At 35.6% G+C, this 21,047-nt stretch overlaps 1 protein-coding gene across 4 annotated transcripts in view; it reads left to right on the plus strand.

Annotated features, from left to right (window-relative positions):
* Window positions 1-21,047, plus strand: part of PXDN (peroxidasin) — an 87,188-nt gene that overhangs the window by 17,618 nt on the left and 48,523 nt on the right. For 3 of the 4 annotated variants that reach the window (XM_021551105.4, XM_085574564.1, XM_085574566.1), the window contains exons 2-4: window positions 11,698-11,769; window positions 13,406-13,477; window positions 19,876-19,947. In XM_021551105.4, the coding sequence (XP_021406780.1) occupies window positions 11,698-11,769; window positions 13,406-13,477; window positions 19,876-19,947 (216 nt within the window). The remainder of the gene's footprint in view (window positions 1-11,697; window positions 11,770-13,405; window positions 13,478-19,875; window positions 19,948-21,047) is intronic. The other variant, XM_085574563.1, reaches the window with a different exon arrangement.

The following is a 21,047-nucleotide window of genomic DNA, read 5'->3' on the forward strand; positions in this document are numbered from 1 at the left end:
TCAGATACATCCATAACTTTCAGTTTTCCAAACTGTTTTTTAAGATAGCAAATCAATTTAATTTATGTAGAGAAAGAAGAAAATAAATGTGCAGGGGAAGAAGTGGTAGGCTAGTATTACTTAGTTCTGCTTTTGCAATGTGAGGTAAGAGATGATGGGTATTGATTGAGTTATGCTATGGAATATAATAAAATGTATAAATCATAATGTTTATCATTGATCTTTTCTTATTCTCTTGATGCATTCTGTAAGGTAACTTGTGCATTCTGTAGGGTAACTTGTTCCCTGATGAATAGTAGCTCCAAAACTGCTTTTTGTTTATAATTTTGATATCTGTGTGAGGATGGACTTAAGAAGAAAAGTGAAACAATAATCTGTTCCCAGACATTCCCTTCTCTGCATGTCATTAGGCTGGGTCTTCTAGTAGCCACTTGCATTGCTCTTCGTGGGGAGAAAATGACTTCTCCCAAGAGAAGGGACCAGTTGCCTGCCTTGAGGCTGTCTGCACTCCTGAGGATTGGGGAGATGAGTGTCAGAGGAGTCCTAAGACCCCTGTTCCTCTGAGTTTTCTTTGCCAGAAGCAGGAGGAGCTGGAGGCAGAGTCAGAAAGTAGCTAACTTATCTGCTCTTGCAGCCTGTTGTTAACCTCAGGAAGCAGAAAGTTCCATTCCAAGAGTTGCAGCTTTTTCATTGAGTTGACCTGGGATTTTCCATGGAGTGGAAGGAAGAGCTGTTGCTTTGTCTGAAACCAGGAATTCCAGTCTGCAGCCAAGTGACAGAGTACCTGAATTTTTGGTGTTACTTTTTGTGCAAGCCAACAGTGTTTCCATTTTGGTAGTAAAATGTCCCTTAGCATTCTACAAGAACAGCTATCCATATAAATTCTAACACCTCTATTGGAATCTAATATGATTATCACTATTGGAAATAAGTGGGAAGTACAAAACAGTTGGAAATATATTCCAACGAAATCTGCCTAGTGTAGTGGGAAGAGTGACATATAGATTTACAATGAATAAAAGCTTTTGAGTCAAATTTAGATGTTATTTTTAGATGCAGTAATTCCTTCAATTTTCCACATCCTTTGGCTTGATGTTGGTCCTGAATTGCAGAACTTCTTTTTTAATTGATGAAAACAAAAAGGGCATTTTTTAGTAAGGTCATTGGCATCTTAGATGCCGGATGTTATTTATTGGCATATTAAATATAATACAAGCTCACATGCACTGCATCAATGAGACTGCCTGCCCTGAGGAAAGAAGTCCCTAAAACTGCAGGGATGAGGAAACCACACTTTTATTCTGGTTTATTAGTTCCCTTGTCCAGCTTGTTTGTTCATTCAGAGCCCTCACTCTCACACCTGTTTTCAGATGTAGGATCTGTGTTGCTGAGAGCTCAACCCTGCACTGATCCTCACCCAGAATAGGGCATACCCAGCTGGGTGCTCCTGTGGGAGAGGTGCTGATGTGGCAGAGTTAAGGAAGTTTAAGGCACTGTGGTAAAACGCAGGGGATTATTCTGTGTTGGTTTTCAATTATGATTATGCACACTATTTGCATCTATTTTCCTGAGAGAACAAATCTGCTACAGAATAAAATCAGAGTTGTATTTTTTCCTACCCATCCCTATTTGAAGTTTTATGGTTTATTTATTTTTAAATCATTCAAGAGCTGCTGCTGCAAAAAAATAATGCATGAACTTCAGTGTCTGGATTTTTTAAAGGAAAATGGTCAGTGCTATTCCTCACTTAAAGGTGTTTGTTTCTGCTGAGCAGAAACTGAAAACAAACATGCTCAAGCTGAAGTTTGGAAGCAGGATGAGACTATCCCATTTTTAACAGTGAATATCCCATTTTTAACAGTGAGAGTTTACTACTAGAATGATTAACAAGTCGTGATTTTGCTTGATGAATGGTCTTGAATTACACTTTTATATATTTCTTAAATGGATGGCTGAGCTCTGACAGCAATAATTGCCTTAAGACAGGAATTTCTCTATTGTTGTGTGACTTATTTTGTGAGAGAGGTTCAGGGATGATAATGTTTCTTTTTGGCTTTCAGTTTTTTCCTCTGAGAATATCAGTATTTCATGGATATAGAGTTTAGAATTAAGAATTCCTGTGAGACAGAGAAGTGCAGAAACAATATTTATTTTACAGAATGGTACATGGGAGGAAAATTAGACTAATTTATGACTGTAGTGTAACAGCAGAATTTCTGTGGGCTTTTCACAGTAGTAATTCACAGATCTGCTAACTTTAAATGCAAACAAAACTAGTGCATTTGTTTCCGTGATTCATGCTGAGCCATAAACTAGTCATTCCTATTTGGTGTCTTCTTTAGCCTACTACAGAATAGAAACTTAAGTTTTTATTCAAAAGTCCAGTTGAAACTGCATATTCTTAAATATTTAAAAGGAAACCAAAAAAAGGTTGCATCTCCAACTGCCACTAGTCCTCTAAAATATTTCAATGTGTCATAACTCTTTACACAGACTGTGCCAACCATTAGTTTGATCCAACACCTTTGCTGTCTCAGATTTGTGTTAGTACAGCACACAGACACAACTGTTGTGCTCTGTTTTATTTGGCATAGCACAAACACAGGACAAAACATCAGCCCTTTCCCAAGGTTATTTCTGTTAAAAATAATCAGTAATGAAACATAGGGCTGTGCTGTCAACAGCCTTTTCATTGTTTGGTTTTAGCAATAGATCCCCCTGAGAGAAATAAAGACAGATCTTGCCTTTTCGTGGCAGAAAAGGCAAAATCTGCAATTTTGCAGAAACAGCATTTGCATCTCTGAATTCTGTCCATGCTGGTAAAAGGAGGGGGATTTGGTTGTGTGTGTTTGGTTTTGTTTTGGGTTTGTTTTTTTTTTTTAAGATAGTATGACAATTAGAAAATTATAAAATAAAATTTCTAATATCAGAATTATCAGAAAAATTTCTGTAGTGGATGAATATTGAAGGACTCTGAAAGTGGATGACACAAAGAGCCACAATCACACCAGGGTAGAATTTCCATGTATAATTTTTGGCAAGCCTACAGGCCTAAAACTTTGGACCAGCAAATCCCACTTGAGTCCTTTAATGGCACTTTTAATGGCTGGTTAGAAATGTTGGCGACAAGGGCAGCAAAGGGATCTAAAGACTTAGTATGACAATACTGTAGTGCATGTCATTGAATTAACATTTAAATGTTTTCCTTTCAACTGTAATGGCAAAATAATTGTTAGTTAAAACAAATCCTTAGCTCTTGGAGAAGGATATATCATAAGCTCTGCATTCACCAAAGCTATAGCTGATAAAATAGTTTTTAAGACATGTGAACTCAAAATTCCTGTTAACAAATCTTACTTATTTGTACAAATCAGATATTATTTAAATTAGATAATTGATATATCATATAGACTTTATACTTTATGAAGCATGGGTTTATGATCAAGGCGAGTACTTCCAAATGCTCTGCATCCTGTTCAACAGATTTCAGTATTTTTGTGGTCCTACTATTTACTTTTGGTACTGAAATTACAGTGTACTAAGTACTGTTGACTATGGTACCCCCTCACCATGTAAGAATAACCTTTTAATTTTCCATCTCAAAATGTGGTAGCTTTTTTATGTGCTGCATGCTAATGTACAAATAATAAAAATATCTCAATATAAATTAGAGAAAATTACATAGTGTATGTAATAATTAGACTAGGGAAGATTAATCCAGAAAATGAATGGCCAAGAAAAAGAAGAATTATAGAATTTTGTTTGTAAAAGAAGCTCTAGGGCTAAATTTGAAAAGGAGGCAAAAATCCCACAAAAATTTAATTCCTGTATTCTAGCAAATGTTACACTGCTAACAGAGATGATTACTGTAAGTAGTGCTATAGCTCCAAGTAGGGTTTGGTTTTATTTTTTTTAAGTGGTGGCTGTGTCTTTGTTTGTTCAACAAAGTGACACATTTTTTTACAGGGCAGTAGTTAAAGCAGCATTAAAGTGCCATTGACATCATCCAGTTACTCCACTGACTTGATTATATAACCTCTTTTGTGCAATTTTCATGCTCTGCTCTGTTTGAATGTTTTTACTATGCTGATGGCTGTTTTTCATTTCCTGCTGGGATGACCTTGAATAAAAAAAGAATAAGAATAAAGTAGACATAAGCAGTGTAGTCTTGCTGGCATTTGCAGATCTTTTGTTCTGTATTGAGAAACATAGCAGTTTGGTGTTCAAGGTATAGGTTATTTCTGCTGGGTAGTAATTAATCTGCAATGGTTAGGAAAAAATGTGACTTATTTTGTTCTTTTGGATTTAGCAATGGTAAAATCATCTGGTTATGACAATTCTTACCTTACGAAAATGTCAGAATAAGTGCTAAATGCATGATGGCAATTACGTAAACTTATATTATTGATTTACCTTTTGAATCTAACAGAGCTACAAATCTAATGATTGTCTATTAAATTACTCCCTTCTTTTTATTTTTTAAAGGAAAATGCAAATGAAAAAATGAAAACTTTACATTTTAAAGGAAAAAAACTAGGTTGCACCTTTTTTCCAGCTGAAGGAATTTATTTTCTATTTTGTCTTGTTGCAATTTCTTGTTGCTAATCAGTATTTCATAACTAGCCTTACAGATGAATGAGTGCACTCTGTTTCACATAATCATCTTTCTGAGACTGTTTATATCCCTCAATATCAGAATGTTGTGACAATGATAAATGAATAATTTTAAGGCTTGCCTTATTTCTGCCACTACCTCCTTTTAGTTTGTCAGATTAAAGTAAAGATGATTATATTACCATACACTTTACAATCACTTATAGAGGAAGAGGTTTAGCTTTAAATAGTTTTCACTTGACCTTTTAAAAGCATCTACCTTTGCAGCAGAGCTTGGACATTTGAGAACCTGTCCATTTTTAAAATACTTAAGACAATAGTGTTCTTTTTTATTTTTCCATTTTGCTGCTGTGGTGATTTTGCTTAGCTGAGGAAATAACTTAAAATTTAAAGTTAATTCATATCTTAAACCGATGCTGAAGTACTGGTTAACCCTTGAAACAAGGTAATGAGATACTTACCTTCATTGCTAATAAAAATCAGGATTTGGTTTCATTGGTAAATGCTTTAGTATTTTGCTTTTAAATGAGGACTGGTAATAAAAGTCCTTAATGGGTCAGCATGGCATTTGAAGCAGCGTATTGTATGACTAAGTTGGTTTAATCCAAATTGCCTTTGTCTTGTCCAAAGCTAACAGACACACAACTATTTTCAATTTAAAGTATGGAATCAGATGCTTTCAATATGACAGGCCAAAAAAAAATGCAGCTCTTTAAAACTTCAATTTAAATACCTTATACTAGTTTGCCAGTGGTAAATTTGCTTTATTTGGAGACACTGCTAGGAGTTGGTGCTTTTTAAAAATTACTTTGTTTTACTTACTCTCCTTTTCATGTAGTGTTCCTTAGCATGAATGTGTAAATATGATCTTTACTCTGGGCGCAATATGCTGGTCAATAAGTCCCTAGAACAAATATAACAAGTGTAAGTGAATTTGGTGTTTAAGATGTTCTGTTGTTTGCATTTAGTCTCATTAAGCAATTTAAGAGGATACTTTCATTTTTGGGCTAGAAAAGCTTACAACAGATCCTCAAAGATTAACAAGTTATTAAAGGGATCTTCTCAAGTTGGGAAGTCCAGGTGATATGAAATAGTAGGTCTAACCAAGACATAGCTTCGTGTTGCACAATTGGTTGGCGTCAGCGCAACTAATGAGTGCTTGGTTTGACCAGTGTCCTTCTCAGCCCTAACAGTTAAAACAATAACAAATTTATTCTTTAATGTGAGAAAGAAATAGGATCAAAAGTCTATTTTTGCATTTATCTTTTTCAGTATCGGGAGAGGTATAAACAGAAGGTGAAATTACATGTTGTGCTTTAAATCTTCCTTTTGCATAGAGAATTCTCTTCTCAAATATTTTTCTCAAGGAATAGAAGTGTCCAAAGCAAACTAAATTATCTCCCTTACTTTGGACTAAGATTTTTGGGGTTGTGTTGGTAATTCTAGCAGCTACAGTTAGAAACTCTTTCCTTATACTACATTTTGTAAATCTTATTGTTATACCCAAGGAAATGAGCCTTAAATAAATAATTTCTATTTTTGCTTCCATTTCTATCCTGTAGCTAGGAGTAACCAAGAATACTTGTAGTTATGATACTAATTTTGAAATCTCTTGAATTGTCTTATTTCTGTGACACGCAGAGTGAGTTCTTTTTGTGAATGCCCTGATGTTATGCTTTGCATACATACAGTATCTCCCAAGATAAATATTTTAATTACATCATCACTTAATACAGTGTTTCTATATCCATGTTACAGTTGGCTAATTATATGTGTATATATAGAGAAAGATGTCTGTAGAAGAAGCAGTAGCATAGCACGTTAAATTTTGGGTTTAATTTTTTTATTAAAGATCTTAGTATTGGGTCACGACAATTTTTTTTCTGACACAGATTAAAATTGAAAAAATGAAAGCCATTTTTAATATACTCTCTAGCAATGGGGGGATCTCTGGGACATCCTCCAAGCCCTAATAAGTCACAGGATGCCCAGTCCTCAGGGAGAGATGAAAAGTACATAGCTGGGATGGATCAAGCAGAGTAGAAGCCATGGTGTCTTTCCCATTGTTGCTCCATCAGTTCTTTATAAGGAATTTTCACATTTGTCCTGCTTAGGATGACACTTTTTGTCATAACTGCTGACTAATGAGTGCTTATTACCAGTAGGTTATCACTGGTGGAGTGATGACTGGGAGTGCCCAGTTTTGGTGTTGAGTATCCACAATCTGATGCAAAGGTGGCTGTTTTTTGAGGTGCATGATAAGAGCACATGCTATGTTCTTCACAACCCTACTTTAAATCCATTTGACTTAGAACAGTTAATGATTTTTCTGATTTTGATGAAGCAACAGAATCTTTAAAATTCAAGCATGTGCAAAAATGCATCTGAAATAATATTGAAGTACCTGAAGTCTTTATAAAAGTACTGTACTTTTATAAAAATAATGGAATGATAATCTTTACCTTTCCACCCTGTATGTTGCTTAGCCATAACTAGAAAAAAAAGAGTAAAGGAAAACTGCACTTTAGGCATTTTATATAAAAAGTTGCAGTTTTACATTCAGCTCATAGTTTGATCTAAGTAAAAACAATCCTTCTCTCAGAGATTTCAAACAGAAACTTCTTTAATTAGTTCTTCTTGTAAGCTGCTTGATGTTTAAGGTCAATTTTGTACTGTTTGCTGTATACCTTGTGTGACTGTCATATATCCAAATATTTATTAAGGTCTTTAGTGTTTATAAAGTGTTATTTTGTAAACTTGCAATGAATTCATATGGCCCGATGTTGCCATACCCTATTGGATGTTTTAAGAGAGAAAGCCATCTTTCATTACTGCACACTGCTAGTGCAAACTTTAAAGAATGTCCTGCAGTGCAGGATATGCTACAGAAGCATTGGAACTTATGGGTCAGTAATGTTCTTTAATTTTTATAGACCTAGAAATTTTCACTGTGTTTAATGAAATAAAAATACTGTTAAAAGTTAATTTTCCATGTTAAATTGGAAATAGTTAAAAATGGGCAGTGTAAAGATGGGAGACAAATGGATGCTGTTAGTTGAAATAAAGAATTTATTAAAAACAGGATTCATTTTCATCCAGACAAAAAGTGTCTGCAGCACATTTCTCGTTTGCTTTGTGACAGAAAAGGAAACATATACAAATATTATATTTACTTACATGCCATATATCAGGGCCTTACAGATCTTCCCAGAGCCCTGTTCAGGTAGTGGAACGCAGGAAGCGTGCAAAGCCAGCGTGTGTGTGCTCCCTGCCTGGCTCATGTCCTGGCCATGGCTGTGGGACCACGGCCATTCCGAGGCGCTGGAATGTGAATCTCGAGGGCATCCAATTGCTAAATTGACCGCCTGCTCCCTGGCACGTTCTTGGCCCGCGCAGCCTCGCGCTCTGCCGAACATTTCCTGGTCATGCTCCATGGATTAGCGCAGAACAGACTCCTGAGTGCAGCCAGGAAAATAACCCTTGAGAGCAGTCAGTTTACTGGCTATCATGGACATGTTTTGTTTGTGTTATTCAGGCAATGCACGCTTCAAAATGATGGGCTTAGCTTCTGTGGAAGCCTGTGCGGCTGAAGTGGATTTTTCAACTTGAATTATGTTGTCCAGCTACAGTTTCAAGAAGTAAATGTTTTCACTTTGAAACACATAATAAAAGAGACAATCAGAATTATATGTAATCGATTTTTATTTTAAAAACCAAATGCATGACATTTAGCTTTGAGTCATTATGTAAAAGTTGCTAAATGCCCTAAAATTCAATGCCAGCATCACAGGTGTTTGCATTTCTTTAATTGGTCGTTTCACTTACTGTTTAGAGATTAGGAGGGGGAAAAATGACAGTCAACAACTGAGTGGCTTCCATCAGTCTGCTGTTTTAACCTCCTGGTGCACTCTGGCTGGTCAGTGGGAGTCAGGCTTGCTCTGGTCCAAAGCACAGCATCCAGCCAGGATATGTCAGTTTGTAAGAAAGAAATGGGGAGCAGCAAAAAAGGTGAAAGAGAATGAATAGGCAGGGAACAGGCTTTTGTGAGTGAAAGTCATGTGGCATGGTTGGGCCGGAACTAGTCAGAGAAAAAGGGTCAAGAAACCTCATCATGCTGATTGACCACAATTATTTCAGCAACAGAAAATGCATTTGAAGTTCTGCTCTATAATGGCCTATTTGTGCTACCCATACTCATTTTTCAGTTTTAACACAATCCTCATTCCTGCCATTCACTCTCCAAGGGGATGTTTCCGATTGCTGTTGGGCTTTTGCTCTGAGCTCTTCTGTTCCCTGAAATCATTCTGTTATCACAAGCTGGGTATGGTGTCTGTGCTATGGGAGCATGACATTTCTAGCCTGAGAAATGGTGCATTCTGTTTATGGAATGGGTTTGTTGGGTTTTTTCCTATGACTTTTTTTTTCTTCTGAATCTGATTTCTGGCAATTCTGTTTGGTGCAACCTTTCACTTCATTAACTGGTCTTGCATATATTTTTCTCTATCAGTTGAACACTTGGGTTACAGAGATTTCCTCTATTGTTTATGTGAATGGCATATACCACACTCCCTAAACTAATGCATGCAATGTAAATTCTATTTCTTTTATCCACTTGTTTATTATTCTTGTTGTATAGGGAAATTATCACAGTCTGACAGATTTCTTCTTTAGAGATCTTCAATGTTTATGATATAAGTTTTATCCTCCTAATTTGTGAGCTGTTTAACTCTTTATTTCGGGGGATTTTGTGCTGAAAATTAATGAAAATACTTTGAGTAAACACTGATAAATGTTACTTCCTTTGCTTGGTGTTCCTAATCCCCAGTTATCCTCATGAGTTACTACAGAGTAGATTGGATACATCAAAAGGGGGTTCATTTTGCTGCTGATCCAGTGGACTGCCTTCTTGCTTGCCTTCATAAAAGTTAAATTTTTATTTATTGTCTTTGCACCTATGTAGGGAATAGGCCTGCTTGTCATATGGATGAATGTATATTATTTTATATCTAAAAAAGAGGTTTTTAGGAGCTAAATATTGCTAGTTGTAATAGTAGTTTGAGGCTTTTGAAAAATACTCAGTTTCCAATATTCCATTCATTAATATTGAATTTTTTTTTCACTTTTGACTATTTTAATCAAAACTAAAATGCTCCTTTAGAACACAATAAATTTTCAGATAATCTAGAAAAAGCAAGAAAACTAAAGTAGTATGTCATGTTTGATGATTCTTACAGAAGTATTCTTACATGCTGTATCTTCTCTCAGTGCAGGATATGACATTCCATGGTTGTTTAGATTATCTTGGCACCTGAGGTTCAGAGGCAGTGTCTCCTTCTCATCAGGAACATATATGTATGACACATAAAATATCTGAGTGATGAGCAAAACATAATGCTGTTAAAGCAGAACTAAAGAAGTGCTCTTGTGAAGAACAAGTTAGGGCTGTGAAAATTTGTGTTTCTAAATATGGAAATCCTCAGTTCACTGAGTGTTGTGTAAAGGGGCTGTCCAGCACCTGTATAGGCAGTCTAGCTACATATCTAAATAAGAGATAGAAGTTTGCATCCCTCATTTGTTCCAGTCACTGACCAAGTATTTTGGTGGCATGTAATGCAAACAGAATCACATGTCTAACCCTTTCCTTGCAGTCCTTCTGAGGCCATTATTCCAGAGCTGAATAAGTCCTGATGGGTGGATTCATGAGAAATGATGCTCAAGTATGGTCTTTATAAAAGACTTCCAGCAACTAAGCCTGCAATTAATACAGCCTCAGCCAGTGGGGTTGTATGGGATTAGCATGCACCTGACATTTTGTCTGCTCTTCTCTATTTCCTTTGACAAAATTGCAGAGAGACTTTTGTTAACATATTACTTGTTAAAATGAAAAGCATATTTGTTTTAACTGAGACCAGGTGCGGTGCAAAGATTACAGTTGTGACATGTTTATGTCCTACTTTTTGAAAGCATGTGTTCTAAGATATATGATCACAGTCTTTTAGATTTTACTTACTTTCTATTTGCTTCCCTTCTGTTTGCTTACCAGACACTATAAGGTCCTGGTGTCCTCGGTCTGTTGCTAGGGAAGAGGACAGACTTATTGCCCTGCTTTCTTTCCCCTGGTCCTGTAGTCCTCCTTTCACCTGTGTGCTCTTCCAAGAAGCCTGTCCATTTTGCTTACCAGGCAGAAAATTATTTCCTGCTTGTTTTGGGTTCCTTTGCATGGGTTTATTGCTGTTTCTGACCAGTTGGTTAAATCAATTTTGAGCTGCTGGAGTACAGTAGCCAGACATGGAGTCAGGGGAGAGCAGGAGGTGGCAGAGGTGTGAAGCCCTGCTGCCTGCTCTCAGCAGGAGAGAGGGGTGAGACAGGCACAGCCAAGGTGTTTCCCCACATCCCTGCTCCACTTCCACCTTGCTCCCTGTCCCCGCTTTCTCTGCAGAGCACTGCTTGGGAAATAGATTTCTTTCTTCTTGGAGAAGTTCTCATTAAGCTGTAGAGCTAACTGAAGGTGGTAGAAACATATAAAAAAACAAGAGAAAGTAAAATTAAATAAGAAAATGTCTAGCTTCAGGCAGCTGGGTTTACATGTTTTAAAAGCAAGACAACACAGGGCACTTAAGCCTCCTTACCCAGAACTAAAGAATTGAGTAGCTTAAAAGTCTTAACCTGTCTCTTCTTTTTCCTGATTTTTTTTCCAATGCAAATGTTTCTATATCTGTTTATTTATAAATATGGATTTTTGTCCGATGGTATTATTTACAAACAGCTTTTAAAGTACAGAGACAATTCAATTTAGTGAAATACTAAACAATCCATTTCAAGTTGCTTCACTGTGGAAGAGAGCATACTTTATGACCACATGTTTAACTTAGATAGAGCCTTCAGCTGACCGCTGAGGCTGGATTTGGTGAGTCCTCTGCCTAAACTTGTCAAACAGCACTTGGGTTTGTTTTGCTTTGGTCAAAAGCTGTGTTTTATGGACAGAGGCTGGTCAGTCATCACAAAGGACTTGTGCTTACTTCATTTTTTCATATGAAAAAATACATAGCTTTTTAATAACTTATTTTTTTTTTAATTCTACAGAGATCTAAGATTTAATAGGATTAAAGAAATCCAGCCTGGAGAGTTTAGACGGCTTAAAAACCTGAACACACTGTAAGTCCTTTTTAAACCCTAAGACCCTTTCCCTTTTGACTTAATATGATCAATTTGACAATATGTCATATTTGCTCACTTTTCACAGGTAAGTAGTCTCATAAATTTGAGCTGTAGCATTTACACAGGTGGAACTGGGGGTTAGAACCAAAATATTTGAAGGCAGAAACATGCATATCTCTATCAAAATAAAAAGAAAATTATTTGCATATTAGTATTTTACTAATATACTTTAATTGAAGTTCATGAAAAAATTCAGACCATTATTGTAAGATTTTTTTGATGTGGTGCTAAATTGTTTTGCTGGAATATCACATAATAATTCATGGGGTTACAAGAAAGCTGTTCAAAGGCTGAGATGTGCAAATGTGTTACAGCTACAAAATATTTGACAAATTCTAATATTCTGAACTTTCCTAATGTGCTTACCAGGACTGGCAGGAGTCAGATGGTTTTGTCCCTACTGAGCTGCCTTTTATGGAGGTCTTTGTTATCATATCTGATAGTAAAGAAAAGTCTCTTTAAAAGTCTGTCTTGCAACCAAATACAATTAGTATGAGTCTTATTATTTTAGCTTTGTATCTCTTCTATCATTCCTTCAGGCATCACTTTTAAAACAAATGCATGCATGTTTCTCTTCTTTAATATATTAGCAGGCATGAGGAGGAATTAAGGCAGACAATTATTTTTACTTTTAAATGTACATAACTTATGATGGCAAATGTGACTGTTTCCAGAAGAAAAGTAGTGTATGAGTTGAAATGCAGTAGTGATGTCAGTGAGCTTTGGATCACTATTTATCTTCAGGCAGTCATGACAAATATACTGACACATCTTTTACTCTATATTCACCCCAGAAGAAAAGATAAGACTTTCCCTGAAATGTATATTGTCCAAATCTGTGTTGCCAGGATGTTCTTACTGTCCTATTTCCAGTCTCCTTTGATCGTACCTCTCTTTGCAGCTGATCCCCAGTTTTGAATTAAAATTTCTGCCGGATATCCAGCTCAAATTTTAACTGCCCAGATCACTGATCTGATATTCACAAGTCCCAGATAAAGACAGGATACATTAAGTTTGAATTCCCTTCTCTTTGTAAAACCAGTGCATGAGGGATGAGTGCAAATCTGTGCATACAAACAGTTGTGTTCCTGTACAATGTAAAGGGCCCAGTACACAAGATATTGCTAAGAAACATCTGGGAAAAGTCACTTTAATGCACCTGCTACTGACAAATCTTTGTTTTTGTCAGTTTCAAACTGATGTGTATACTTGATGCAGAAAGTTTTTCCTCCCCTTCATCTACATCATAGATAACTGCAAGAAACTACATTACTCCATTTCTGGGTGGGTCTTTTTGTTTTTGTTTGGGTTTGGGGTTTTGTTTATCTTTGTTGCTATTTTTATGGGTTTGGGTATTTTTTAATTTATTTTTTTACAATTCTGTCTAATTTTTTCAGGTTTTTGCCTGCAAGATAGTGGTTGAGCAGTTGTAAGCACATAAGCTTTTTTTTCTAACAGTTACTCTTAGGGGAAAAAGCATTTTCTCTTTAATACTATATTGCCCTTGCTTTTACACTTTTTTCCCTAGTGTCTCTTAATGTTAAAATAAATGGTTGTTTATTTCTTTTTGTAGGCTTCTAAACAACAATCAAATCAAACGAATTCCTAGTGGGGCATTTGAAGATCTTGAAAATCTGAAATATCTGTAAGTTAAATGAAATGTCACTTCACTGTGTAACAGCTTCTTCAGTGAGAAAGTGTTCTAATCTGAGATGGTGATTTCTATCTGACTCACTCTATCTGGAGATAAACTGCATTGAAAATCTGTGAAATTAATTGATGGGGTGGGGGCAACTGTGTTTCTCTTAGTAGTTGATAATAAAAGGCTGCTATCTGTTGGCAATACGTTTTAAAGGACTGACTAGTTGTGGTGGCAGCTCCCTGGTCAGAGAGAGAGAAAGCTAGACAAGCTTTCCCATGGGTCAGCCTGAGAAGCTTTCAGGAGTGGGAGAGAAAGAATTCTAAACAATCTGCACCTGGTGTTTTGCAATAAACTGTTTTACCCATAAGGTTGTTTACAAACGGGTGTCTTGATAATTAACCAATCATGTGAAATGTATTGATTAAATGACCAATCAAGTCCACCTGTAGTGAACTATGCTATAAAAGAGGAGAGGATGAAATAAATGAGGCTTATGCTAATTAGCCTTATGAGAATGCATGAAGTGAGTCACTAACTAGGTCTTCAGTCAGCCTGTTATTTTAAGCCTCACTTCTCTCTTTTTTTAACAAACATACCAAGGTTATTAATTACATGAATAAACAAAAGGCATCAAAAATGTTTTTTTTTTTTTGTCTGTATAATAGACTAAAGGTACAGAGTTGGTTGTCATGGATTCTCAGCTCTAGTTTCTGGAGTTGACCTTATGGAGTGTTATTTAGAAAAGTTTCACTCCATTGTCTTGGAGTATTGATTGATGGTTAGTTGTATGACATACAGAAAGAAAAGGTCATATTGAGATTTCATTGCTTTGGAAACAATTAAGAAGCTGAAATTTCCATGCAGTTTCCAAGAATATAGCCAGAAGACCTCCAAGGAGGTGGGAGCAGGGAGAAAAATCACATAGATTTGTGCAGACACATTTGCCTGTTTTGCCATGTTGTGCTTGATTGCGTTTCCTGTTCTCATTTTTATGTGTATTGTCTTTCAGTAATGAAATTGTTTAACCTATACACAATAGAATATTGAACAGACTGTTGCCAATACGTGATTAAACTCCAGGATGATTGTATTACAAGAAATGTCTGTATGATGGTTCTGGTAGTGTAGTACATAAGGTTTTACTATGTGAAAGCTGCTAAACTTCTTTAGCAGACTGACTACGAAGTCAGCAATTCTACAAAGATTTTTCTTGTTTCTTATTACTTTTTTGTTTTCACATGCTTGCCTTTTTCTAGCTGTAGCAAACCTGAAGTAAATATTAACAATGCAGTGTGTTCAGTTCAATGAAAAAGTGAAAAAAGATAACTGAACTCTGATTTGTTCTCATATACATATAGTAATAGCTGTCACTATCTATATTGTTAAGAGGGAGATCTTTCTATTTTCCTGGTGTTCCCTGGAAAATTTAAAGTTCAATGTAGTAATTTTTTCTACTGCAGAGAGCTCTTTAAAGCTATCCTTTGTTTTGAAAAAATAAACTAAGGGTTTTTTTTGCCTGTTTCAATGGCTGTAACAAATGTTTAAATTGAACAGCCTTAAAGTTAGAAAATTTCTGGTACTGGTCAGATTATCAATACAGAACACTTAAATGTAACAAATCAATACAATACAATCAGCAGTGAAAGTTTCAGCTGAGTAACTGAATTCTAACTGTATTCTGTGAAATGAAGGAAACAAATCAAAAAACATTTCTTTCCACTAGGATTTACTGAAGTAGAAATCAGGGGGAGAGATTGTGCAAAAGTTAGAAATGCTGCTCAGAATATACTATTATAAAGTCAGATCACCTGGAAAAATGGAGGTTTAGTATCATCTGGTTCTGTGCGTATTTGCAAACCTAACTTGTACTGTCATGTTTCATAAAACTAGATCATTGATCCATGATGTTACTTCTGTTCTTATGGCAGCTTGTACTGGATTGCATGTGGTTCTGAAAATGTAATTTCCTCACTAATTTAAAAAAAACCCTGTCATTTCTCAGTGGCTCTGATTTAGCAAAATGTGAGTATATATAAATACAAGATCTGTAACAATTTATAAACATGTATATATAAAACTAAGTAAAAATATTCACAATTCTATATTTCTATATAAATATAGCACAGCATATTTATATTTTTAGAAGCCAATCTCTGAGAGATAGCTGTTAAGATCCATTCCTGTGTGACTGCTGAAGATCAGTGTTTTGCTTTCAAACAAAAATTTTTTCAGCAGGATCTGAATCAGAATTTTCAAATGCTTCTTTGTAGTATTCCTTTCTGAAGCTGAGCTTAGAGTTTTATGAGGAGTATATGAGAACTGTCTGAAGAACACTTTTTGACGAAGAGTAATATTTTCTCAATTTTCTCTGCATTGAAAGTATTCGTCACTGTAAAAGTTGGTGTTTACATCACAAAAAGAAAACTGCACATAATTTTAACCTTTTTTTTAGGATTTTTTTATTATATTTTTTTTTATATATAACTGAAATTCTGGCAATTATAAAAGCGGATTTTACTGCTCTGTTTGTGGTAATAATTTGGTTTTGTATTAATATACTAAAGGTTGGAATGAAAGAAATGTAATTGTTGTTTTGTTGTGAAACTAAGAGGGTACTTTTTTTTTTCTTCTGCTTCTCTGCTTTTCTGTCCATCTGTCTTTACTCCATATGCCTCAGTGTTGGCAATAAAGATCTTTAGTAAGCTTCTCAACCTTATGATATAGATGCAGGTAAATTTGTAGAAAATTGATAGGATAATTCTTCCTAAGCCTAAAAATCAACAGTTTATTCTCCAAGAGAGAAGATAGTTGGGAATTTAAGGTACACACATTATTACCATTTCAATGTATAGAATACTAGAAGATTTGGAATCAGAAGTGGAAAAAATGAAGGTAAGTTAAAAAAAACAGTTGTCGGGGGGAGATACGGAAAAATATATAATATAGGTTATCTATTAAAAACCTTTCCAGATAAAGAGAAACATGTATTAGACATTTACAGAGCAGTGAGCTAGAAGATAACATGAATGAAGTGAAAGAAATAAGACTGGGGAATGAAATTAACTTTGTCAACAATGTACGTTCGCCTGGTATGAAATGCATAGAGGAGGAAACAGACATGAAATTATTACCAGAAGTGTATGGTAAATGGTCATTGAGACTGTATGAAGTGTATCAGTTCCAGAAATGCCAACAGGGAGCATGCAAGCTTTGTTTTGTGGCTGCTGAATGAATTAATAGTGGTAGATTTATGTGTTTGAGATTGGGTCTCATTTCCTTCCGTGCCTTCTGCCACTCTTGCTGTCTTGGTGGTGTTACTTGGTCCTCAGAGCATCTCCAGTGCTTCCAGTTCTCTTTTCTTTGCACTTCATGTTGCTGGTTCCACTGTCCTTCATGTTCCTGTGTAAACTTGTCTTTGGGTGCTTATTTACTTGTGAGATTTAACACTGCAATGCCTGTTACTTTTTGCCTTTTTTTCTCTCCAGTTCCAAGCAAGTATATCTGAATCTTATTTTCCTTGAATCATATGATTCTTAATATGGCCCATAAAAAAAAGAAAAAAAAAGAATCCCTCAATAATGTCCTCATAGACAATCTAGCACACTTGTTAACTGAAGTTACTTTTTCTCCCAAGTTTTCTGATACCTGATTACCTATTTGTTCATTTCCGAAGTATATGACCAATACCTCTGATCTCTAGCAGCCTTGCTTGCATTTCTGGGAAAAAAAAAAAAGCTTTTTTTTTTAACATTTCTAAAAATGGATATTAGTAATTGTCAAAAAATAATTTAATGTCTTAATAGAATATATCCCTTTTTCATATTAATCCACTGTTTATTTATCTCCTGTAAAATTCTAATATTCAGTTCTGTAAGAGAGCTTTTAGGTAAATCAAATGATAAATCATTTTTACCCTAATTGTACTACATTTGTTTTCTGATAATGTAACTGAGATAAGTTTCGAGAATGTTTGTTAAAATTTAGCAGTGTTTACAGAGTTTTACTTCTATAACACTGTATGTGCATGGTACCATTTTAGAAGGACAATTTTTTTTTTTGTGAATGATACCTATTTGCACTTTATATTCTGTCATGTCTCTGTCCATTAGGCAAATAATTATATGTTTTCCTTTCTGTTAATGTCCTCAGTGAAATAGCTACACAATTAAATGTAAGTCTAGTTAACACATTTGTCATAGGACGTGTAGCCCTGAGGTTGCTGGGGTTTCTCTGTGAAGGGAGGATATGGTTGACTGAGGTTGGTTGAGTTCCCTGCAGCTGAGGGTTTGCTGGTCAGAATGGAAAAAGCTCTGCTTTAAAGCTGAATCCCAAATAAAGGCTCACTGCAGTGGCTTGGTAAGAACCCCTAAAGGCTGCTCCCTTCCCTGCAGTATGGTGGTAAAAGTCTGCAGTACTACAGTCATTATCCCAGTCTAACTCAACTCTGATTTTCACTCTCTGCCTTCTTCTGTCTGCAGAGAATAGATAAAAGTAATATAAATGGCTATGGTAAAACTTTTAAAAAAATCTGATTAATTCAGATTTTTTGAATAAAATTGTTGAAATGCAGAAAGAGATAATTAACTGAGGGCAGTTTTCAAAACTGTTTAAGCCTACTATTGTTCTCTGGTCTGGCCAGAAGTTTAGTACTCAAAAATAAGAGGGATTTCCACACTGCCAAGTGGAGTTAAGTGTATTAAGAAAAATAAATAACATTTCAGCTATTCAGTCCTCGACATTTTCTAAGGAGTAAAAAGGTGTGTTTAAAATTTTCACAGGAAAATAAGATAGGAATTAAATATCAAACAGAGAGGAAAATTAAGGAGAGAAGATTGTAATGACTGTGATCCTCAAATGAATTGATAAATCTGAGCCAAAACAAATATTTTAATACTCATGTTTTTTTTTTAAATAGAATAAAAACCAGTTCCACATATAGAATCACAGTTTTCAAATTATTATTAAAGTTTTTACAGTAATTTCACATTACATTAATTTTTTCTTGTTTTGAATATTTTAAAAAACTCAGAAATTTTTACTTCAATGTTGCCTGTTCTTGGAAGAACTCTGCTTTTTTATTTAGGTGCATACCCATGTTAAAGCACACAGGAATCTCTGTATATTAATGTGTTGGATTCTCAGAAAGCAGTGCATTGGAAAAGTTAATTTAGATTTAAAGGAAGGATACTACTCCTTATTGTTCCCCAAAGTTGTCATTAGTTGAATATCAAACACCTACAACTTCTTTCCTTCTTAGGACTTATTGCGAAATGTTGCCTAATTTCACATCTGTGTAAAAACTGCCACCACCTCCAGCGGAGCCAGTATTTTTTCTGTTGCACTGAAAGGAGTTTGCAATATTTCCCATAAGTTACTGCAAACTGTAATAGAAAATCCAAAACCACTACTAATAAGATGCCTGCTAATAAAGTCATCCCTTTTCCATAGAAACCCATGTCTGATTAACTGAGTTTCAAATAATTTGTCAAATAATTGTGAAAGAGTTCTTAACCACAAACCTGTGCCTATCCTAACACAAAAAGAGTGACTGACACTGAACCCCCAAAGTATTTTCATTTGCTGCCACCATGCAGAAGCTGTATCATCAGCTAAACTGTATGATTTTTCTCCAATACCCCCTCACTAAACCATCCTTACTGCTAAGAGCACGATGAACATGAGCACATACACTGATGCTTCATGATTTATTTTAATTCCATAAAAAAGGTGTAGACAACACGTGTGATCATACTGATACTCTGCATATGTATTCTGTTTATATTATAGAGTATCAATGGGGACCTAATGTCCATCTTCTACGCAGTGATAAAACAAATACACAGTGCTGCTTTATGGATGTGATACCAATATTCTAACTTGTATTTTTTTGTGAATATTCCAAAGGTGACACAGGTGGAGTTACAGAAATTTCTCACTGTTTGTTCTCCAAGTCCAGTAAAAGACTCACTCTGTCTGAATTTGAATATTTACACCAGTATTTAGATTTTAAAGAAAACAAGAGACCAGTGACATCCCTGGTGTGTTCTGGTAGAGGCACTTCTAATGCAATTCTGTCCCATTAAGTTTAAGTTATTTTGAACTTTGGCAAACCAATCGAGAGAACAAGGGACAAAAATCCAGTAAGTAGTGCCATGAGCACTGGGAAGCCCAAGTACATCCGGGTGTTTGCCTCTGAGCCTTCAAGGCCCTGGACTTTTGTCCTTCCTAGTAGTCATTTGGGGTGAAATCTCATGGACAGAATGTTTTTATGTTTTTAGTTTTTTATTTGTATTTTTTTCTAATATGTAGTTGAAAAACTGTCTTCACGTGTCAATTCTTCTTTTCCACCTTCATGTAGCTCTTGTTTGTGTACTAATATTACTGATTGTTTCTTGTTTCAGCTATTTGTACAAGAATGAAATCCAGTCAATTGACAGGCAAGCATTTAAAGGACTTGCCTCTCTAGAACAACTGTAAGTGCCTTTTCTCTTCTGTGCTGTCATCTCCATGGTTCCCCTGCAGCGGAAAAGTGCACGCCTTGATCCATACATCCTACCTGCATGCTCTGCACGTCTGCACTCCCTGGGGTGGGCAGAGAGCCCCATAATCATTTGCATGTGAAAAAACCACAATGGATCTCTGTGTCAAATTCCTCATTTCTGTGTTTGTCTTTTATTTGTTATTTGCATTCCTGATGTCCCTATACATTGTTACATAGCTTTGACAAAGGAGAATTATTGTGGAAAATGTTGAAAACTGATGTGTATTGCTTAGAGATAGATTCTGCTTTCGTTTCTGCAGGTTTTTATAATACCTCAATTCGTTTCACTGCAGCAGTTACTGTGTTTTATGCAGCATAACTAAAGCAAAATTAGCCTCTGCAAATTCAATCCTGTTTTGTTATACCTTGAAACAAGAATAGTTTTTAAAATCAAAACCTTGCTATTATTTATATGTGTTAATCATTGCCACATACAGATATAGATGTTTAAAAAGTAAGAAAGTTCATAATTTGCAATGTAGATGTTTCAGTAATGTCCTCCAGAAAGATAGATTGATTAAAATCATACTTACTTTCCTGTAAAATTAAGAATAATTTCTACTAAAAAAGAATGAAGAATACAGTCCTAAGCATGACAAAACCCAGTTGTGTTGATTCCATTAAGTTCAACTATGTTTTGTTTTATAATCACTATAGGAGAGACATTGAATTGCTGGCACGAGTCCAGAGAAGGGCAGTGAAGTGAGTGAAGGGGCTGGAGCACAAGTCCTGTGAGGAGCAGCTGAGGGAGCTGGGGTTGTTTAGTCTGGGGAAAAGGAGGCTCAGTGGAGACCTCATTTCTCTCTACGGCTACTTGAAATGAGGTTGTAGTGAGTTGTGGGGAGTGATCTCTTCTCCCAGGTAACAAGTGACAGGACAAGAGGAAAGGGCCTCAAGTTGCACCAGGAGAGGTTTAGATTGGTGTTAGGAGAAATGTTTCCATGTGACAGGTGGTAGCACATTGAAACAGGCTGCCCAGGGAAGCAGTGGAGTCACTCTGGAAGTGTTCAAGAAATGACCGGATATGGCACT

This window comes from Lonchura striata, chromosome 3 (assembly GCF_050655825.1).
Source record: "Lonchura striata isolate lonStrDom1 chromosome 3, ASM5065582v1, whole genome shotgun sequence".
Classification (NCBI taxonomy): Eukaryota; Metazoa; Chordata; class Aves; order Passeriformes; family Estrildidae; genus Lonchura; species Lonchura striata.